Below are 18,297 nucleotides of genomic sequence, written 5' to 3'. Positions count from 1 at the left end.
AGCTTTGCCTCCGTCTCCAGTAGCAGAGGGATCAGGGCCAGAGGCCACGCCCACGCAGGGGCCGTGGGCATCCTGGCCTCCTGGCTGGGCGGGACTGGCGAGGGAGGTTCTTCTGCAAACTGGGGTAATTAGACCCTCTAGGGCTTTAATTCTCACTCCAGTTTGTCTTAAAATTCCTTGGGGAGAGAATCCCTCAGATGTGGGATCCTCTGGGTCTTCTCCGTTCCTTAATGGCTTCTAAGAATCACAACCAAAGAGTGGAATGGGGAATAGAGAAAATAGAGAACTCGAGCTGTGGGTCAGATTGCAGTCAGACTCCCCTCGCGGGCTCTGGGGACAAAGCTGGAAGGGGGACGTTGGGCCTATTTAGTCACGATGCTCCCCCTTTATGTCTGGCTTTCAGTCGCCCATGAATCCTTGTCTTCTAGAACTGAGTGGTCCTCACCCTAGATGCTGTGTAAGTGGATGAAGTAGATGAAAGGTCCCTGGGGGCAAGGCTGTCCTTCTCTTTTTTTTTTTTTTTTTTTTTTTTTTTGTGGTACACGGGCATCTCACTGTTGTGGCCTCTCCCGTCGTGGAGCACAGGCTCCGGACACGCAGGCTCAGCGGCCATGGTTCACGGGCCCAGCACGTGGGATCTTCCCGGACCAGGGCACGAACCCGCGTCCCCTGCATTGGCAGGCAGACTCTCAACCACTGCGCCACCAGGGAAGCCCCCTCCTCTGTCCTTTCGCATCCCCTCAGCACCCAGCACAGCCCAGGTGGGCTGGGCCTAGTCGGCGTGCCGACCAGTGTGTACCCCTCAGAAGATCCCCAAGTGCCCTCTGAAACCAGAAGGAAAGACAAACATACCCCCATCCCCCGCCAACCTTCCAAACCCAGAGACGAAACGCCACAGGAAGTCCACTTTCATTTCACTGAGAAACCATTCATGATCCAAAAGCTATTCTTGTGCCTTTCTAGGAAATAATTAAGCCCACCGCCTGAGGCAAGATCAGGGCTGGGGGTAGGGGTGGGCAGAGGTGGCCCCAGGGGCAGGGCACGCCCCGGAGCCCTTTGTGGGTCTGGTACTGACAGGGTGTGTGGAGTTTCAGCCACATGCCATTTTCCCAGAAGCCAAAAGGCTCCTAAGGGTGGAAGGATATCATGTGCGTCTAAACCCCACGTCCTATCACCACTACATACAAAAGGATTAAGAGCCACTCTAGAAACTGTAACGTCAGTGTTAATTTAGAGCCTAGGAACCGGGATCACACAAAGCTACCGGACAAAGGCATTCTCCTGAACAATGGTGGACTATTGTAGCTGGAGCTCTCCAGCCAAGACTCGGCACACACCCCCTCTGGGTGCCAGCCAGGGCTGGGCTTTTAATGCAGAACTTTCAGAGGATGAGAGCAAACGCTCTTCCCTGGCTCCTTGCTGCGGGCCAGGCTCACTCCCCACTCAGGCAGCCTAGAAGCAACTCCATTCTGCAGGGCCCTGTTGTTTCCCAGCCAGGTGCCTGACAGGGGTCACCGGAAGGGAAGGCTTTCCCCGTGAATGGGCTCCTCCAGCTGCCCCCTTTGGGAGTCGGTGAGCTGATGGGATGCTGATGCAGGACAGGAAAGGAAGAGAACATGAGAGTTTCTTTCCTTAGTGTCAAGGGCACGCGAGGGGCAGAGGTAAGTAAAAATGGAGGGATGGATTCTTCAATTGACTTCCTCAAATCTGAGGGAAACACAGCAAGCCAGGGACCGGGGGCTCAGAGGTCAGCCAGGTAGAAGCTTCTAGAAGTCAGCTCTTACTCTTTCTTGAGACCACCTGAGGAATTCAAGGCCCTGGCGAGTATGCGGCAGAATCAGAACTGGAACCAAAACCGGAGCCGGAGCCCCGCAATCCCCCCCCCCCCCCCCCCCCCCCCGCCCCCCCAGATGCCACCGTTCCCAGCCGGCTGAAGAGAGGACGCTCGGGCGACCTGGTGGGGAACGTCTCAGAGCTCCCACCTCCATGCACAGGGTTCACCCACCCCTCAGTCATCTCCAGAGCTTGGTCCCAGGAAGGCACCCTGTGGCACAGAAGGACCGGGAGGCCTGGGCGCCCTGCCCTCCCCCTTACACCCCCATGGGGGCCAGGGTCTCTGTGAGCTCAAGGGGTGCTCCCTGCAGCCATCGGGCGGGGACAAAGCCCGGCTCTCACCAACAGGGCAAGGATGAGAAACCTGGCGGAACCAGGAGAGGCCGCTCTTCAGACACGGAGAGGAAAGGGCGGGCACTCTCGTGGGCTCTGAATCTGCACGCCGGGGGGCTTGGACCAAAGAACTGACCCGTCAAAGTGAGCCGCTCCCGGCCAGGACTCCTGGTGACGCTGTCAAGTGCCCGTCTGCTCAGGTCAGCCTGTCCGCCCGGTGCCCAGGCCCTGGGCCCTGCTTCCTCCGGCCACAGGGGGTCCTGCTCAGCTTAGACGGGGCTGCACATCCGGATGTCACTCTCGCCACACACCCTGGATTCTAGACCCTCACTGTGGCCGCACACGACAGACACGGGGCACAACACATCCGTCAGGACAAGGATTCACATCACACTGCACCACGTACACACGTCTCACGGCACGACGGACGCACAGACAGACGTGGCTGAGACAGGGCCCAGAGGAGCCGGCGTCCCCCCCGGCGTCCCCAGGCTCCTCCTCTCCAGCTCCGAGAACAAAGCCTGTGCATCCTGTTCACCTCTTTCCCCAACACCCCCTAAGCCCCACCCGGACACAGGAGTTAAAGGCCAGAAGAAACCAGATTCCAGCTTCCTGGGCAGGCCTGAGGGTGCCACTCGGGCTCTCTGAGCTGTAACTGAACTTTTTATAGATGAAAATTGTCTAATATGAGATTATTCACAACCAGGTTTTAAGAACCCAATGGGCTCGCCTCCCAAGCACAGACAGGTGAAGTACAGTAAATACTACCAGCCCCCAACGTCTACTGGGCTCCTGGTCGGTGGCCGAGCAGCTGCAGCTGTGGGTTAGAAGCTGAGCAACACCACGGCAGTGAGGGGAACACGGGGGGCGAGATGTCTTCTGCTGGGGGGTCCCGCGGCAGGGCAAGCAGGGCGCGGGGGGGGCCCCGTTCACGTGGGCGTAGATGTCACAGCATGGGGGGCACTGCCCGGTGGAAGCCTTGCTCTGTCCGCAGCTACTCAGAAAACGGCGGGAACATGCCCAGGTCAGCAAAGTCTTCAATGTTATAGTTGCCGGTCCCCTGGGTTGGATCTCCTGGCATGGGCAGCATGTCCTGCAGGAGAGAAGAAAAGAAAGGGCAGGGGAGTCGGCTCATCCTTCTGGACACCGGCACGTCCCAGGAGCCCAGCCTGCCAGCCACCCTCACGGTCATCTCTCTAAGGGGGCGGCCCAGGAACATGCCACCGGCCACCTGAGGGATGCTCTGAGACGGTCCTCAAATGTCTGAGATCCTGGGAAGCTGTTGTCTCCTGGGAGCTGTCATTCCAGCACACAAATACAACGTCAGGACACGACATTTCTCTATTTAAAACTGAGCCAGGACACAGGGTGGACAAGAGGCCCACTGGTGGGGAGAACCCAGCTTGGGGCCAAGCAAGGTACATACAACCGACGATCAAAATGCAGCAGCACTGCAACATGGGGAGGGGCAAAAGGAGGGCTACGTGTGTGAACAGCTGAGTGGCCTGTCTTCACTGTATATATCTAGGGCAAGGCCAAATCCCTGCAAGGTTAGACTTCACCTTTAACAAGTCCTTCAAGTTCTCTGGGCCTCAGACTACCCAACCAGAAAATCCGAGGAGCTATGTTTCCATCCCTTATGGCAAATGTCCCAAGCGTGCTGTGTCCAATTCTTGGCCCATGAGATACTCTGGGAGGAAAGAATTCTGTGGACAAATGAGTTTGGGAAACAAGGTATACTTTGCCTACCTCCTAAAAATCCCCAGTCCTCGTTAGTATAATAAAGGCTCTGATAAGTCCTGCAGTCAAGAAACCGAATAAGTCTGTTTAATCATGTTTCACAAACTTATTTGACCAAGAATTCTTTTTAGCATCGCGACCATGAAGAACCAGGTTAGGGAATTCTGCCTTACATGGCAGTTGTGAGGCATAAGAATGGGCCGGGGCTGAGCCTTATGGATGGAGGAAGGAGGGGCTAATCATTATAGGTCAGGGTACCTCTCTGCATATGTAAAAGGATCCTGCCCCTTTGCGGACCTGGAGTGACATCTGGGTTCTAGACCTTTGTCTCTGAAGATGCTGCTCGACCTGGTGGGAAAGGTGCTTGGGATGAGGGTGGGGTAAAGGGAAAGCTCTCCCTTGAGAAGGGGGATCTTAGTCTGCGGGTCTCAGAGCCCTACCACCAGGTGCTTCCTCCCCCATCCTCGCTCTGCGGGGCAGGCTCTGGGACATGACAGAAGGCACCTGGGGCTCCCTCATGAAGACCTGGTGGGGTGGATGGAGCATAAGCCCGTTCATGTCCCCCAACAGGAGCCTTTCCCCAGTGAGAACTTTTCTGGCTGAGAAGTGGAGCTCCGAACACCCCGAAGGGGCTGCGTCCTGCACCACGGGGCTGCCGGCAGCGTCCACTGCTGCTGCACACTTAGGTCAGGGCTGCCCCGGGCGCAAGGGATGGACCAGGAATGGCTCAAAAAACTCAGAGTGGCAAGGCGCCCAGGCAGCCTCACGAGAAGAGCCGAGCCTCCTACTGGACCCCCCCAAGTCAGGGCTACTACCTTCCCTGGGAGGGGCCGGCACTCACAGTCTCTATCGGCAGTCGTGCTGTGGCAGGGAGGCAGAGACCGAGGGGGACAGGGAGCAGAGAGAGGCGCCGGTACCTACGAGAAGGTGCTCGCTGATTTACCTGGAACACTTCAGTCTGACCCGGCGGCTGGTGGGACGGCTGCTCACCGCTCTGCTGTCCGTGGTGCTGGCTTTGCCACTGCGACCAGACTTCCGAGGGCCGCCCTTGGAACTGCCCGCTACCTTGTCCACTTTCAGCTGAAAGATCCGACGCACAGGACACTTCCTTTAAAAGCCATCCCGTGGCTCTGGGAGACCTAAGAACCACTGCAGCCCAGAGGGTCCCACATTTCTGAAAGGCGCGTTCCATCCAGAGCTGGCTGACTGTGTTCGCTGTGCCCCTCTCTCTCACGCTGGCTGATAGATAAGAAGTTGGCTGTGCACCCGAGAGCTGGATGGGTGAAACAGGAAAGGGGGCTCTCTGGCGAATGGCGCAGGGACCGGCTGGACAGGGTGGCTCTCCCTGCGTGCACCTGCCAGGTGACCCAGGCCGGAAGCCTCAGAGCCCTCGGCCCTCTGTGATCACTGTTGGAGGCTTGTTTCCGTGGGGCCTGTCTGTGGCTGAGAGCAGCCCTCTCCTTGACATGCACGAGAAGGGAGAGGCGGTCCCTGCCACTCTAGACGCCCCTGAGCTCACAGGCCGCTCCTTAAAGGAACCTGGCCCTGACAGAGGAAGAGCCTCACTCAGCAAGCCCTGACCTCCGGCAGCCCCGCTGCCTTTTGGGCAACTTGGTTGAAGCCACATGGGGCGTTCCACAAGGTCCTTCCACGGGGGTCCAGAGCCATGGCCCTTTCTGCCCATCTCTTTAGCTGAGGGTCTCTCAGCACCACTGGTTTTGGAGGAAAGGCAGTTGGGTGCAGCTTAGACAAGAAGACAGGTCTCTTTGTGGGAATCAGCAAATTATAATTTGTAAGTGAGAGCAACCTTGCTTCTGTCTACACTTTACAAAAAATACCCAATGGAACAACAGAAACGAAGAAAAATGAGCAGAATTTTGTCTAAAACATTTAAAGATTCAACCCGAGGGGGTAGTTTATCCTAAGGTGCATAAAAAAAAAAAACCCACAGGAACTTCTTCTTGTTCCAAACCATTCAATAACGTTTTGGAGGCAATGGGCTCACTGTCAAGCTCTGGGTGGCAGGACAGGCCCCATCGTGGTTCCGCTTGCTCTTTCAACAGTCCTACCGATCCCAGGCGACCCTACACACCACCTGATGAGTGAACACTGGGTTAATCTGGGGGATGGCTAGACAGTGCGCAGGGGGAAGAATCAATCCCTCCTTCTCACACACATACATCTCACCTACTGCCTGAGATATAAACGGCTTTAATAAGACATACACTCCCTTGAAAGCTTCACCACTGGTGCCATTCAAGCTCTGCACGATCACAGCTGGTAAAGGGGTTTAGAAAATCAGGGAAGGATACAACTCCCTATTTCAGCACAAGAGGGATTTAAATCTGTCGTGTATGTAGGATTCTGTTGTTAAAAAAAATGCGTCTGGCTTTGCTGAAACGCCTTTACCTGAGACTCTCTCATGAGACTCCCTGGGCCAGGAGGAGCTCTTTCATAGAATCACGTCCCCTGGCCCAGTTTCGGAATGGGACAATCTGGAACAGGCCTGGTATGGCAAGATTAAATGCACAGCGGCCCCAGCTGGCGCAGTGAGGGAAGCCCCACTGGCCAGACACTCGGTCCCCATCCTGGAGGCCCAGGAGGCTAAGCACAAGCTGGGCCACCTGTTGCTCGGAGGGAGGATGGATGGACAGAGCCACCTCTGCTGAAAGCAAGGCTGGGGCACAGCATGAGGTCTGTCCTCACATATTCAGAGACGACTGCCTCTCAGGAGTCCTCCGGCTTCCTCCAGGACCTTCCTGCCACAGTGATCTATGCTGGAGTCCTGCCCATCATGAATTCATTCTCTCCACTCTTCTTTCCTACGTGGCCTGAGTGTGTCTCCCAAATTCATATGTGGAAGGTCCAGCCGTCAGTATCTCAGACTGTGACTGTATTCAGAGAAGGGGCCTTTAAAGAGGCAGTTAAGGGGACTTCCCTGGTGGTCCAGTGGTTAAGAATCCACCTTCCAATGCAGGGAACCTGGCTTCGATCCCTAGTTGGGGAACTAAGATCCCACATGCCACGGGGCAACTAAGCCCACGTGCCACAACTAGAGAGCCCATGTGCCACAGCGCAACTACTGAGCCTGTGCGCCACAGCTAGAGAGAAGCTTGCATGCCGGAACTGAGATCCCGCATGCCGCAACTAAGACTTGACGCAGGAAAATAAATAAATAAATAAATATTAAAAAAAAAGAGACAATTAAGGTGAGATGAGCTCATATGGGTGGACCCTGATCCAATATGACTGGTGTTCTTATAAGAAGAAGAAATCCGGACACAGGCACAGAGGGAAGACCATGTGAAGACCCAGGGAGAAGGTGGCCATCTACAAGACAAAGAGAGAGGCCTCAGAAGAAACCCACCCTGCTGACACCTTGATCTCAGACTTCCAGCCTACAGAACGGTGAGAAAGTAAGTTTCTGCTGTTTAAGTCACCCAGCCTGCGGTATTTTGTGATGGCGGCCCTAGCAGACGAGTACAGGCTCCTCAAGCCCCATGTCTACCTCTCCTTCCCTTTGCTGGCCATACACACAGCGTCTTCTCACCTTTCCCTCCCTCCTCCACGCTCTGCAATCACTCTGCAGCGAAGTCTGTATAGCCGAGCCCAACCCAACAGAAATTCAAATTCAATTCTCATTGTTAAGCTCTCTTGGGTATCGACACTTATGACCACCACCTTCTTGGAATTGTTTGGCTGACCTCTCCGACTACACCTGAGTTTGGTTCCACCACCTCCTACGCCACTCCTTGCCAGGTGTCCCCTGGCTCTTACATACGTCTCCACCCCTTAACATGGGCTGAATGCAGAGGTCTGAGTTAGGCCTTCCCTTTGATCAGCAGACAGGAAGGGGGCAACCTCTTCTATCCCCACGAACTGATTCATTGATTCATTGGGCAGGTATTTCCCGAGCTCCCACTCTGATCCAGCCTCCAGGCGAGTACTGTACATACACTGGGAAACAAGACAGTTCCTATATCCAAGACAGTTCCTAGGAGCTTACAGCATGGTCGGGGGAGAGGAGTAGGCAGCTATGTCCATCCAGTTGTAAGCTGTGCTATAAGAAGGTTGAGCAGAGCTGTAATAAGAAACCTCTTAGGAGGGATACCTAACCTAGTTACGGCAAGTAGAAAATGCTTTTCAGAGACTTCACTTGAGAGCAGCAGGGGAACAGTTAGTAGTTAACCAGGCGTAAGGCTTGGAGGTGGGGTTAAAAGCATTCCAGACACAAGGATCAGTCTGTACGAGACGTGGCAGTGAAGAGGGTCCGTTCCACCGAGGGACCTACAGGAGGTTCCGGATGCCAAAGGGCCCGGAGAAGTGTGACCCAGCTGGAGGGCACACCAGGGTCAGGTCCCACACCATGAGGGCAGCAGAGAACTGCTGAAGGCTCTTAGGCTGAGGTGCGTCGCACACAGGCCTTCACGTTTGGGAAGGTCACCCTGTCAGTGGACGAGGGGACAAGGTGAGGGGGAAGAAGCCCAGGTAGCATGAGGCTGCGGGAGTAATCCTTGCAGGAGGTGACAGTAGCACCAGACGTGAGGTGGAGAGAAGCGGATGGATCTGAGGTATTCTGGGGAGAGAGGTGCCAGGACTTGTGGACTGATATTTGGCTGTGCTGAGGGGCGTGAAGGGAGGACCTGGGAGTGGCAGACTCACATCTCACATCTCTGGTGGTGTTTACAGCGCAGCTTCTCTCCTAAGCTTCAGGTCCATCTGTCCACCTTAGGAGACGTGTCTAAACAGTATGGCAGACACCTTGGACCCCTCACGCCTAAAACAATCGTCCCACCTCCTCGGACAGCCCAGACGGGGACACCACGCCTGTCAACTCTTTGCTCTCACCCAGCCCTGATGTCCAGTCACTCGCTGGGTTCTGCTGCATCCCCAAACACCCCTCCGCCCAGTCTCCTTCACTCCATCCATTCTCACAGCCGCCACCAGTGCTCCGAGCCGGGCCAGCACCCAATCTCCCCCAGACCCACGCAGCTACCGGGGTGGTCTTCCTACAACGGCATCCGCTGCTTAGAAACTAACACAGTCTCCCCTCGCCGCACGCCCCCCCCCACCCCATGGGAGTTCCCTGGCGGCCCAGTGGTCAGGACCTGGTGCTTTCACTGCTGTGGCCCTGGGTTCAATCCCTGGTCGGGAAACTAAGATCCCACAAGCTACGTGGCGCGGCCAAAAGAAAACAAAACAAAAAAACACAGTCCCCCACCGTCCACGTTCCTCAGAGGGGGCACACTCGAGCCTTTGGCATATGGTCCCTGTTTTTCAAACCCCATCTCCCCCTTCTTTGTGCCCCCAGCCCCTCTCACCCTAGTCACATGCCGTTGTAGACTTACCCCCCGCCCCAAACACTGCGCACCGCTCCGTCGCTGTGCTGCTGCACCTGTGGTCTCTCTGTCGTGGGCATCCTTCCCCTGCTCTGTGCCTGCAGGAATCTACTCACGCTCAAAGTCCCGACTGAACGTGACCCTGCACGACCGATTCCCTCAGTCATTCTGTCTTCTCTGATCGTCTGCAGCACCTGCATTGTCTCTCGGGATGGTGCCCATCATACTACACTGACTCATCCCCAGATGGTGAGTAACTTAAGGCCAGAGATCTTATCTACGTCTGTCCCAGGCCTTACTGAGTATCCTGCCTGGAATAAAGGAGGCTTCAATAAGTATCTGCTGAAGGCAGGAATAAAGGAATGGAAAAAAGGAAGGGAAAGAGGGGAGGAGGCAGAAACATGAACATTCTGTACACTTTTACTTCTATTCCCCTTTGAGGCCTCCCGGACATCGCTGACTTATAATGAAACAAAAACACATTCTCTCATCAGTCTTCCTCGGTGACAGCCAGAGCCAGGGTAGGGTGGAGGGGGCAGGAAGATTAGAGGAAGATTAGCTCTCCATTTGTATCTGGGGGTGATTCTACTAATTACAGGGACAAGATTGCAGAATAAAAATTCTTAAACTTCTGGGGAGGGAAGTGCTCTTCTTAAATGTGTGCAACAGAAAAAAATCAATTAACTGGATTGCTGTAGAAACAGCATAGACTAGCTAAGGAGGGAGGGAAAGGACTTAGTATTTTTGGAGTACTGACTATGTGCTAGGCATCGTGCTGGGTACTTTCTAGACGCTATTTCATTTCATTTCTTCTTCACTCTGACTCTAAGAGATGGGTCCATCTTCCACGTTTTTCAGATGAGGAAACCGGGGCTCAAAGATGTCAAGAAATATCCCCAACTCATTTAGCTTATAAATGCCAGAGGCAGGGTTTGAACCTAATCTTTCTGACACTGAAGCCCACGTGCATTCATTTGATAAATACAGCTTTCATACTGAACCCTGACTATGTACCTGACACTGAGCAGTGTGTTGGGGATACAATGGATTGCAATGGCCCAATCCACTGAGACAGAAAGATGAGTACGTAGGCAACTGGAATTGGTAAGAGTGCTTATAAGGGAAGCAAGGGCAGTGCGGAGGGACCAAGGAGCGAGACCTAACTCAGTCTGCATCTTCCTGGAGAAAGTTACATCCAAAGACATCTGCAGGATGAGTTCCCCGGCCATGTGGTAGGAGAGTTAAAGGGGAAAGCCCTCCCTCCAGCCTCTGCTACTGAAAGTTTTCCTGAGCTGCATTAGTGACCTCTCGGATTAAATAATGAGTCATAACTACGACATGACCTCTCCCGGATGACAGAGCCATGTGGGGTCTTAGCCTAAACCCTGGCCCTGACTGACCTGCCTGCAGACACCTGGTGAACAGGGCATGTTCATGGCCCGCCCTCAAGATGTACCCACAAGTTCCTTTCTGGAAAAAGCCCCAGTGTTAACCAACATCCCTGTGTTCCCTTAGTGCTCCCAAAGCCATGTATATGGCTGCAAACCATGAGCTAGGTTCTAGCCACGCTCTGTTTCTTGTGTTCTGTGGGCTTCCTGCGCAAGGCCTAGGCTGCTACAGTCCTGGCTGGATGCCTGGGCCACCTGCCAGCCCAGGGGTCCAAATAGAATATATTTTTAGGCTGCTACAATCTGGGCCAACTGGGTGGGCTTTTAAACCCAAAGTCAGAATCTTCAGGAGCTTGTAGATTTCTAGGTTGTAGAGGGAAGGGGATGACAGCTTCCTTAAAAGAAAAATTCATTGGCACTCAATGTTATAATTTCACTTTTGCTAACTAACATTTTCGGTGAGATTCATCTGATTTGGAAGTTGCCCTAAGAGTCAAGGTTCACTTGAAGTCCAGCTCAGAGGTCCTAAGCGGTTGGGTTTAGCTCAGTGGCTCTCAGGCAGGGGTGATTTTGCTGCAGCTCAGAAGCCCTGCTGGATAAAGACAGCAAAGAGCACCAAAGGGGCAGCTTATCCTCTTACGAGCGCCTCCCAGGTAAAGGCCTCCCTGTGGGTCTGAGCCAAGAGCTGCACCTCACAGCAAGGATCACACGCTTCGCACGATTTCTGGTTAAGATCTTTTTTTTTTTTTTTACATCTTTATTGGAGCATAATTGTTTTACAATGGTGTGTTAGTTTCTGCTTTATCTGGTTAAGATCTTGTCTTTTCATCACTAACTAGTAAGGGTGGGATGGTCTATAATTCCCTCAAATTATAGAAATTGAAGAATGCCCAGGGCTGAGTTTTGGGGGCAGGAGGTGGGGAGCAAGAGGAACAGGGTGTCTGCAAACATTTCGGGTTATTGCAATCCCCTCTCAGTGCGTATCCTACCCTGCTTCCCTATCTCTAATTATTCATCCTATTTCTCCCTGAAAGAATCTTCAGACATTGCTGGAATGACGTATTCTTTCAATCTTCCTCTCCAAGGTAAATCTGCTAGGCCAGCTGTGACTTGTGCTATGCGGGAATGAGATATTTTAGCTACCTCTTCCTAAACTGAAAGGCACATGGGGGACACATGAGAAGCAATGGACACGCTTGTGTCTGCCAACTTACTACATCAGGAAGCACGGGGTAAGACAGCAATGTAAGTAAGTCCCAGCCCTGAAAAGGCATATATGCAGCCCTCGAGCCAAGTCAGGGAATGAAAGCCTGGCCTGCCGCAGCACCTCTGAACCACTTTCATCGTGCAACTCGTCTGCCTGGCTCCCTGCATTTCTCCTAGAAACATGGTGATATCAACAAGCAGACGCCCGCGGGTAGTTGAAACAGAGGACTAACCAGTTCAGGGATTCGCATCATATAAATCTTTGGCAGTTATCATTTGAATGCCTCCAAACCCTAAATCCACCCTCCTTTGCCCTGCTTTGTGAAATGGGAACTGGACCCTGGAAACATTTCTCCTTTGCTAGCTGGTGCAATGGTAGGTTTTGTCAATAGAGGGAGCTGGAGAGACAGGCCGGGCACAGCAGAGGAAGTGGCTTGTCTTCTGGTTCGGGTGGCTTTTCTGCCCGGCGTGTGTCTACCAGCAGCGTGCAGGAGGCCCAGGGGCACCCACGCTTCAGCAAGCATCCTCAATCACCCAGAGGGCTGCAGGCCAACTCCACCCTGCCGGCGCTCTCCATGAAACCTCAGCCACCTGGTGCGGGGGTCCACTGGCTCTGGTCCACCTGCGCCCTCTAGCCAGTGTAGGAGCACAACACTGCCAGGCTGCTTCTGCAGACCTGCTGCAGCCCACAGCCTCTGGCAAGTTTGTTTACCCCCAGTAGCTTGTGTGTCCTGTGGTGGATACACCTTCAACAAGGTAAGGCTTCATGGGGTGTGGTCTTCTCTAGGCTGCCTTGCTTGTAACCCTCAGGCCCAACCAACAGGCCCCGAGGTACAGCTGTCTCACCCACGCCCTGGCGAGGTGAGCCACTCAGATCTGCACCTACGGGGCCAGGGTGTGTCCATTGCAAATGTAAGCACCACCAGCTGTTTTAATGGTTTCATATTTATTTAATAATTAATGAAACTGACCTTTTACCGAGATTGCTCTGCTCCCTCCCCACTCCCCCACTCCCATCTGCTCTTCCCTGCAGCCCTCCCCTCCATGCTCTGCAGCAGCCGTTGTTAATAACACACCCCTCAGACCCTTTCTGTAATCACGCCTCCTCTCTTCTCTGACCATAACGGAAGCTTGCCCCCTCTCCTCCACCAGGACTCCAGACACAAGGATCAGTCTGTACAAGACGTGGCAGTGAAGAGGGTCCGTTCCACCCAGGGACCTACAGGAGGTTCTGGATGCCAAAGGGCCCGGAGAAGTGTGACCCAGCTGGAGGGCACGCCAGGGGTCAGGTCCCCCTGCCCTTGAAGCCCTCTGGGGCAGAAGCTGCTTGTTTTACCCACACGCCACAGATCCCGTGGTCCGTGCGCTCTCCAGGCCACATCCACACCATGGTCCTCCACCCTGCTGTGAACTCTGACCCCTCTGCCTGGGCCTCCCCCGCCTGCACTGGGAGCTGTTCTCCAGGAGCCTCGCATCACAGATGACTCTGGCGCCCACCCCGCTGAAGGTCCTCCTCCCTACCTCCAGCCTGAGCCTCCCGCCTCCTCAGCTTCCTGTCCCCACCTCATCGCTCCCCCTGAGTTGGCTTCCAAACACACGCCAACTGTGTCCTTTCCCACTCAAACTGCTTCTGTGAGGTTAACAAACAAGGTATTGACGGTAAGGCCCCAAGAAGCTCCGCAGTCCTTATTTTCTCTACTTTACAGTCTCTTCCATGCACTCATTGAAAGGGTTCCAGCCCCTTTCTCATTACTATAAATCAGGACACATCCAATTCCCGCGTTAATTCTAAGATACCCTGAATGATGGATTAGAGAGAATGGCCAGGATAGGGTAGTGATGGGAGCACAGACACAGATGGCACTACCTGGCTCCACAGGCATGATGCTACCACTGACCAGCCGTGAGGCCTTGGGTAAGTTATCTGACCTCACTGTGCCTCAGTTTGCTTATCTGTGCAATGGGAATAATCATAGTTTCTCCCTCATAGGGCTACCATGAGCTTTAAGTGAACTCAAATGTGTAAAGTGCTGGGCATGTAGTAAGCATCTGTAAGAGTTAGCTACTGTCATAACTATTATTGTTATCATCCGAGTGTGAGATAGCTGGATGGCAGCTGTAAAAATGGTTGCTGAGCCTGGACCCTGTTTGTGTGATCCTGTTCTTGGTCTTCAGGTTGTACGGTGGCCTCAGCCCCACGCTTTGTCCTTTCTGTGTTCCATCTCCATGTGCACTTTAGGGCCTAGCATTTGCTAAGTGGAGACCAGACAGATTCACAGAGCTAAAGGCCCTAGTTGTTGGGGTAGCAGGTGGCTTCCCCTCTTTTCTTGCTAGAGCCACACTGAGGTGCTTCTAGGCCTTACGGGGTGAGTGCCAGGTCTCCTCTGAGCCTCTCCTCACCCTCCTGCCTTCAGTAGGCCTCGGCCGCTGCACCTCCAGCACTGGCCTGCTGTCTCTCTGTTCCCATCAGTCTCCCCTGCCTCCGTGTCTGCACTGCTGGTCGGAACCGAGTCTCCTTCCCTCTGTTCCCAGGGCTCAGCCCAGGGCCTGGCACTCAGGAGGCCCTGGCACTCAGGAGGGCCTGGTGAGTAGGTCAGTGCCAGGTGGGCCCTGTGCTTCCAGGAAGGACTAGGTGCCTGCATGCCAAGTGTGCCACGGCCGCCTTCAGGACGAGACTGGGGCTGGGGGGAGGGTGGGAGGTCTCTCCGTATCCCGGTGAGGGAGCCGGATGCAGAGACTGCAGGGAGGCGGGACTGCTCCTGGGAACCAGAGGCTTCCACCCTCAGGGGGGATCTAGTTGAGGGCCTGGCTGACTTGAAAGCAATTGCCTCAGGGCTGCTCCTTCCTGAAATAGGGCTCTGTGCTTCTAAACGCACCGACTAATCTAGCAAGAATATTTAAAGGCTGAACGTGAGAACCTGCTACAAGGAAATGGGATTCACGCTGAGGGGACAGCTGAGTCCAAGGGGGAGTCACAGATAAGGAGTCGGGAAATGCTGGGCCCCGAGACCTCGAGACCTCGGGCTGAGGGGCCGGAAGTGCTGCTATTAGTGGTGGGGACGGAGAGGGCGTGCGAGCAGCTGCTAGGAACAAGGCGCTGCTCTTTCCTAAGGCTGACACGGCTTAAGGGGAAGCCTGCAACTCAAATGGAGATTCAGATGTTTGGGCGCTGCTTCGTGCTCCCTCCCCGAGCACGCTGTTGGCTGTCTCTCTCCGGGGACAGCACTGCGGGGAGATGGGCACCAGCTCGGGCTTCTTGCCAGTCCCACGGTCCCTTCTGAGCCCCTGCCATGTGACATGGAACCCGGACCCTGGCAGACATGCTGAGGGGGTCCATTAAATACCTGCAGGGTGAGCAGTGGTAAGGGCTCCTGGGAAGGGCACCGCAGGAAGTGGTTACTTAACCCTTGATGGTCTGAGGTTGTGCAAACAAAGCTGGGCGAGATGTTCTTACGTGGGAGAGGATCCCTCTTTTAATATTAAAAAGTGAACTTTACGGTGTTTATTACTTACACAACTGGTCATCCCTATAACCTATACTTCTCTAGTTTTTTGAAATAAGACTATAGGGTTTTTGACTTGGGCGACCTAAAAGTCCTGGCCAAGGGCCATAAAGGGTTAAAATAGCATTCAGATGACATCAGCGCAAGGGAGTAGAGTCCCAGAGCCTCCACAAAGCCGAGGTCTAGGCAGCCAGTCTCTTAGGGACACGACTGGCCTCCAGATAGCCAGAGAGAAGAGGCGCTTGGAACTCTCCAGACCTGGTACCAGGATTCTGGGAGCCTGGGGCTCAGACCCCCAAACTCAGAATGTTCAGAAAGCATCTTTGCTGACACTCCCAGGCATTCTTTCCCTCCTTCCCCACCTACCGAACCCTGGAGTCCTGTTGGCAAGACTGGAGTAGGCGTTCCCGCTGGGCGAGGAGGTGGCTGGACTGGAGAGAGGACTGTAGGAGGAGGGGTCGGCCGGGTAGGTGTGGCTCGTTCCAATCCCAAAGGGAGAAGACTGAGTCTTGCTGGACTGGGAGGGGATCGGCTGCAATCGAGATGAAGCACAGAGATGGAGAGCATCAGCAGCAGGTGTCCCCGGTCCACGGCCTGGGCTGGTCACTGCCACCCGCAGCGGCAGTCCTGCCCTGGGCCGATAGCGGCTCCAAAGGCCCTCCTGGGCCTGCTGGCACAAGGCCTGGGATCAGGCCACTGTGTGCCGGCCCAAGAACCACAGCACTGGGGCCCTGGATCTTTGGGGCAGGTCTGGTTGACATTCATGCCCAGGGCTACAAGGATCTAGGCCCTCTGCCTTCTGCTTATGGGACCTTGGCAAAGACTCCCTCAGCCCAGAGGACGGCCGTCCTCACAGCGACCACACGGAGACGCGTGTGTCCCAGCGCTGATGTTCTCACGCACTCCTGGGCCAGGGAAATGCAGGTCCCGAGTGGTGAGGGGCTCGCTCCTGACTAAGGACCTCTGTGCGCCCGCCCCTCCCCCAGGTTCCCCAGGACTTCCCCGAGACTGCCGGGAGAAAAGGCTGCTGAAACCGGACTCGGTACCATTGCTGGGGACCCAGTTCTCAAAGTACCCTTAGGGTGGCCAGTGCTCCTGGGAGCCCGGCTGCGTTTGGGGTGGTCAGCTGCAGCTCAGAGTGCCGCCCCTTCTCAGAGCTGGGATGCAAATTAAGCACAGCCCAGGTGCTCTGCACCCTCTGGGCACCTGGGGGCAGTGCCCTCACTGACACCCATACCTGTCCGGGAAAGGGCGGCCGACTACCCGCCCACGCCACCTGGCTCTGGTTTAGCTGCCGGGAGATCTGGGACATGTTCTGGCTCGTCGAGGAAGAGGACTGGATGTCGTTCACACCAGGCACGTGCACCACCGAAGAACTGCAAGGGAAGCAAACGCATTCGTCCCGGGGAGACGCCCCAGCTCCACGCGCCCTGTCCCGGGCCACCTCTCCCGGAGCGCACCGCTCTCTCCCACCGGAGCTGTGCATCACTGGATCGAAGGCCCCCAGAGGGAGCCCCCGGTCTTCCTTCTCTCCCCCGGGGCTCCCTCAACCACCACTGCTGCCTCTTTTTCCCCACAGGGTCTCCCCCTCACTCTCCTCTAGGAAGCCCCAATCCCACCCCTCTGTGTCTCTTGCTTTCAACGGATGATTTCCAGAGGAGAGCAGCTTCTTGGAACAAAAATCAGTCTTGGTGTTAACTTGCTCTCTGTGCTCTGGTTAATTTCTTCCTTTGGGGCACCTATAAAGCTTAAGGATTCAGGAAATAGGCCACAGGCTTTCAGAGAAAAGAGCCTGTCAGTGGAAGCCTGCTGGGTGGGGCCTGGACCTGCCCGCCCCCATCCCAGCGCAAACTGCTGTTTACCTCTTTTGACCCTTCAGTGAATCTTCAGTTGAATCCAACGAGTCCTTAGTAGACACCCGCTGTGTGTGTCACCCGTGCTCCCTGCCTGTCCTCCCGCAGGCTCAGTCCCTGACCGCTGTCTCTGCCCCTAGGCCTGCGCTGGCTGCACTGCTAGGCACGGCTTCTGTGAGATTTTCCCAGTTCCGCCAGTTATACAACAAGCTCATTACAGATAAAGGAGACCGGGGAAGACTTGTGTTTCATTTCAGGCTCTTCCTCCTGCCTCCCCAGGGCCAGCTCCGCACAGGCAGAGTGCTGGGTGCCCACGAGCGAATCACGTGGGAAGAAGGGGGCTAATCACGGAAGGCCTGGGTGGAGGTGGGTTTTCAGCCAGGTTTTTAAAGAAGGTTATAGACCAGTAAAGAAGACCGGGTACCGTTTCACTAATTGTATTACAATATGTTTTCCATGCTATCCGGTCCCGCTTAAAATAAGGAGAACTCAAAGATGACAAGACATTCCTGCACTAACCACGATCAAGGGGAACTTCATCCCCATCCTCCTGAGAGCACTTCCTCACTTAACACAGGACTCCTTTCCCATTCTCCCTCCTGATGAATGTGTGAGCTCAGAGGGCCTTTTCTGATCACTGTTCTCTGGGGCAGGGTGGCCCTCGGTGCCCTCCCAGCACTGGCTGGAGAGCTGGCAGTAGCCCTGTGGGTCCAGGGAAAGGTGCCCTGGCTAACGTACACACAGGGCCCACGGGACCACAGCAGGACTTGGGCTGGGGACGTACTTAGGGATGTGCTGCCACAGCTGTGCCGTTCTGCTGGGGGCTCAGGGTCATTCATCCCATAGCCCTTCCCACTCAAACCAGCTCAGGCCCTGCAGATTTACAGGAAACTGCCCATCCCACAGGCGTAAAGCCTCATGCGTTCTTTAATTATTATTTATAAATTTATTTGATTGATTTACTTTTTATTTTTGGTGGCATTGGGTCTTTTTTGCTGCATGAGGGCTTCTCATTGCAGTGGCTTCTCTTGTTGCAGAGCACGGGCTCTAGATCGCGGGCTCAGTAGTTGTGACGCATGGGCTCAGTTGCTGCGTGGCATGT

The 18,297-nt window shown here is 54.8% G+C and overlaps 1 protein-coding gene across 4 annotated transcripts in view; it reads right to left on the bottom strand.

Moving 5' to 3' along the window:
- Positions 1 to 2,853: 2,853 nt before the first annotated feature.
- ARNT2 (aryl hydrocarbon receptor nuclear translocator 2) overlaps positions 2,854 to 18,297 on the bottom strand; it is a 194,158-nt gene continuing 178,714 nt past the window's right edge. For 3 of the 4 annotated variants that reach the window (XM_027089167.1, XM_027089169.1, XM_027089166.1), the window contains exons 16-20: positions 16,580 to 16,718; positions 15,709 to 15,874; positions 4,850 to 4,986; positions 4,165 to 4,254; positions 2,854 to 3,259 (exon numbers count right to left, since the gene is read on the bottom strand). In XM_027089167.1, coding sequence (XP_026944968.1) covers positions 3,161 to 3,259; positions 4,165 to 4,254; positions 4,850 to 4,986; positions 15,709 to 15,874; positions 16,580 to 16,718 — 631 coding nt within the window. In that variant the 3' untranslated portion in view covers positions 2,854 to 3,160. The remainder of the gene's footprint in view (positions 3,260 to 4,164; positions 4,255 to 4,849; positions 4,987 to 15,708; positions 15,875 to 16,579; positions 16,719 to 18,297) is intronic. The other variant, XM_027089168.1, reaches the window with a different exon arrangement.

Source organism: Aethalodelphis obliquidens, unplaced genomic scaffold (genome assembly GCF_003676395.1).
Source record: "Aethalodelphis obliquidens isolate GAN/ISIS:26980383/991018 unplaced genomic scaffold, ASM367639v1 scaffold65, whole genome shotgun sequence".
NCBI lineage: Eukaryota > Metazoa > Chordata > Mammalia > Artiodactyla > Delphinidae > Aethalodelphis > Aethalodelphis obliquidens.
Note: the sequence above shows the minus strand (reverse complement) of the source record. Positions and strands in the feature narration are given on the sequence as shown.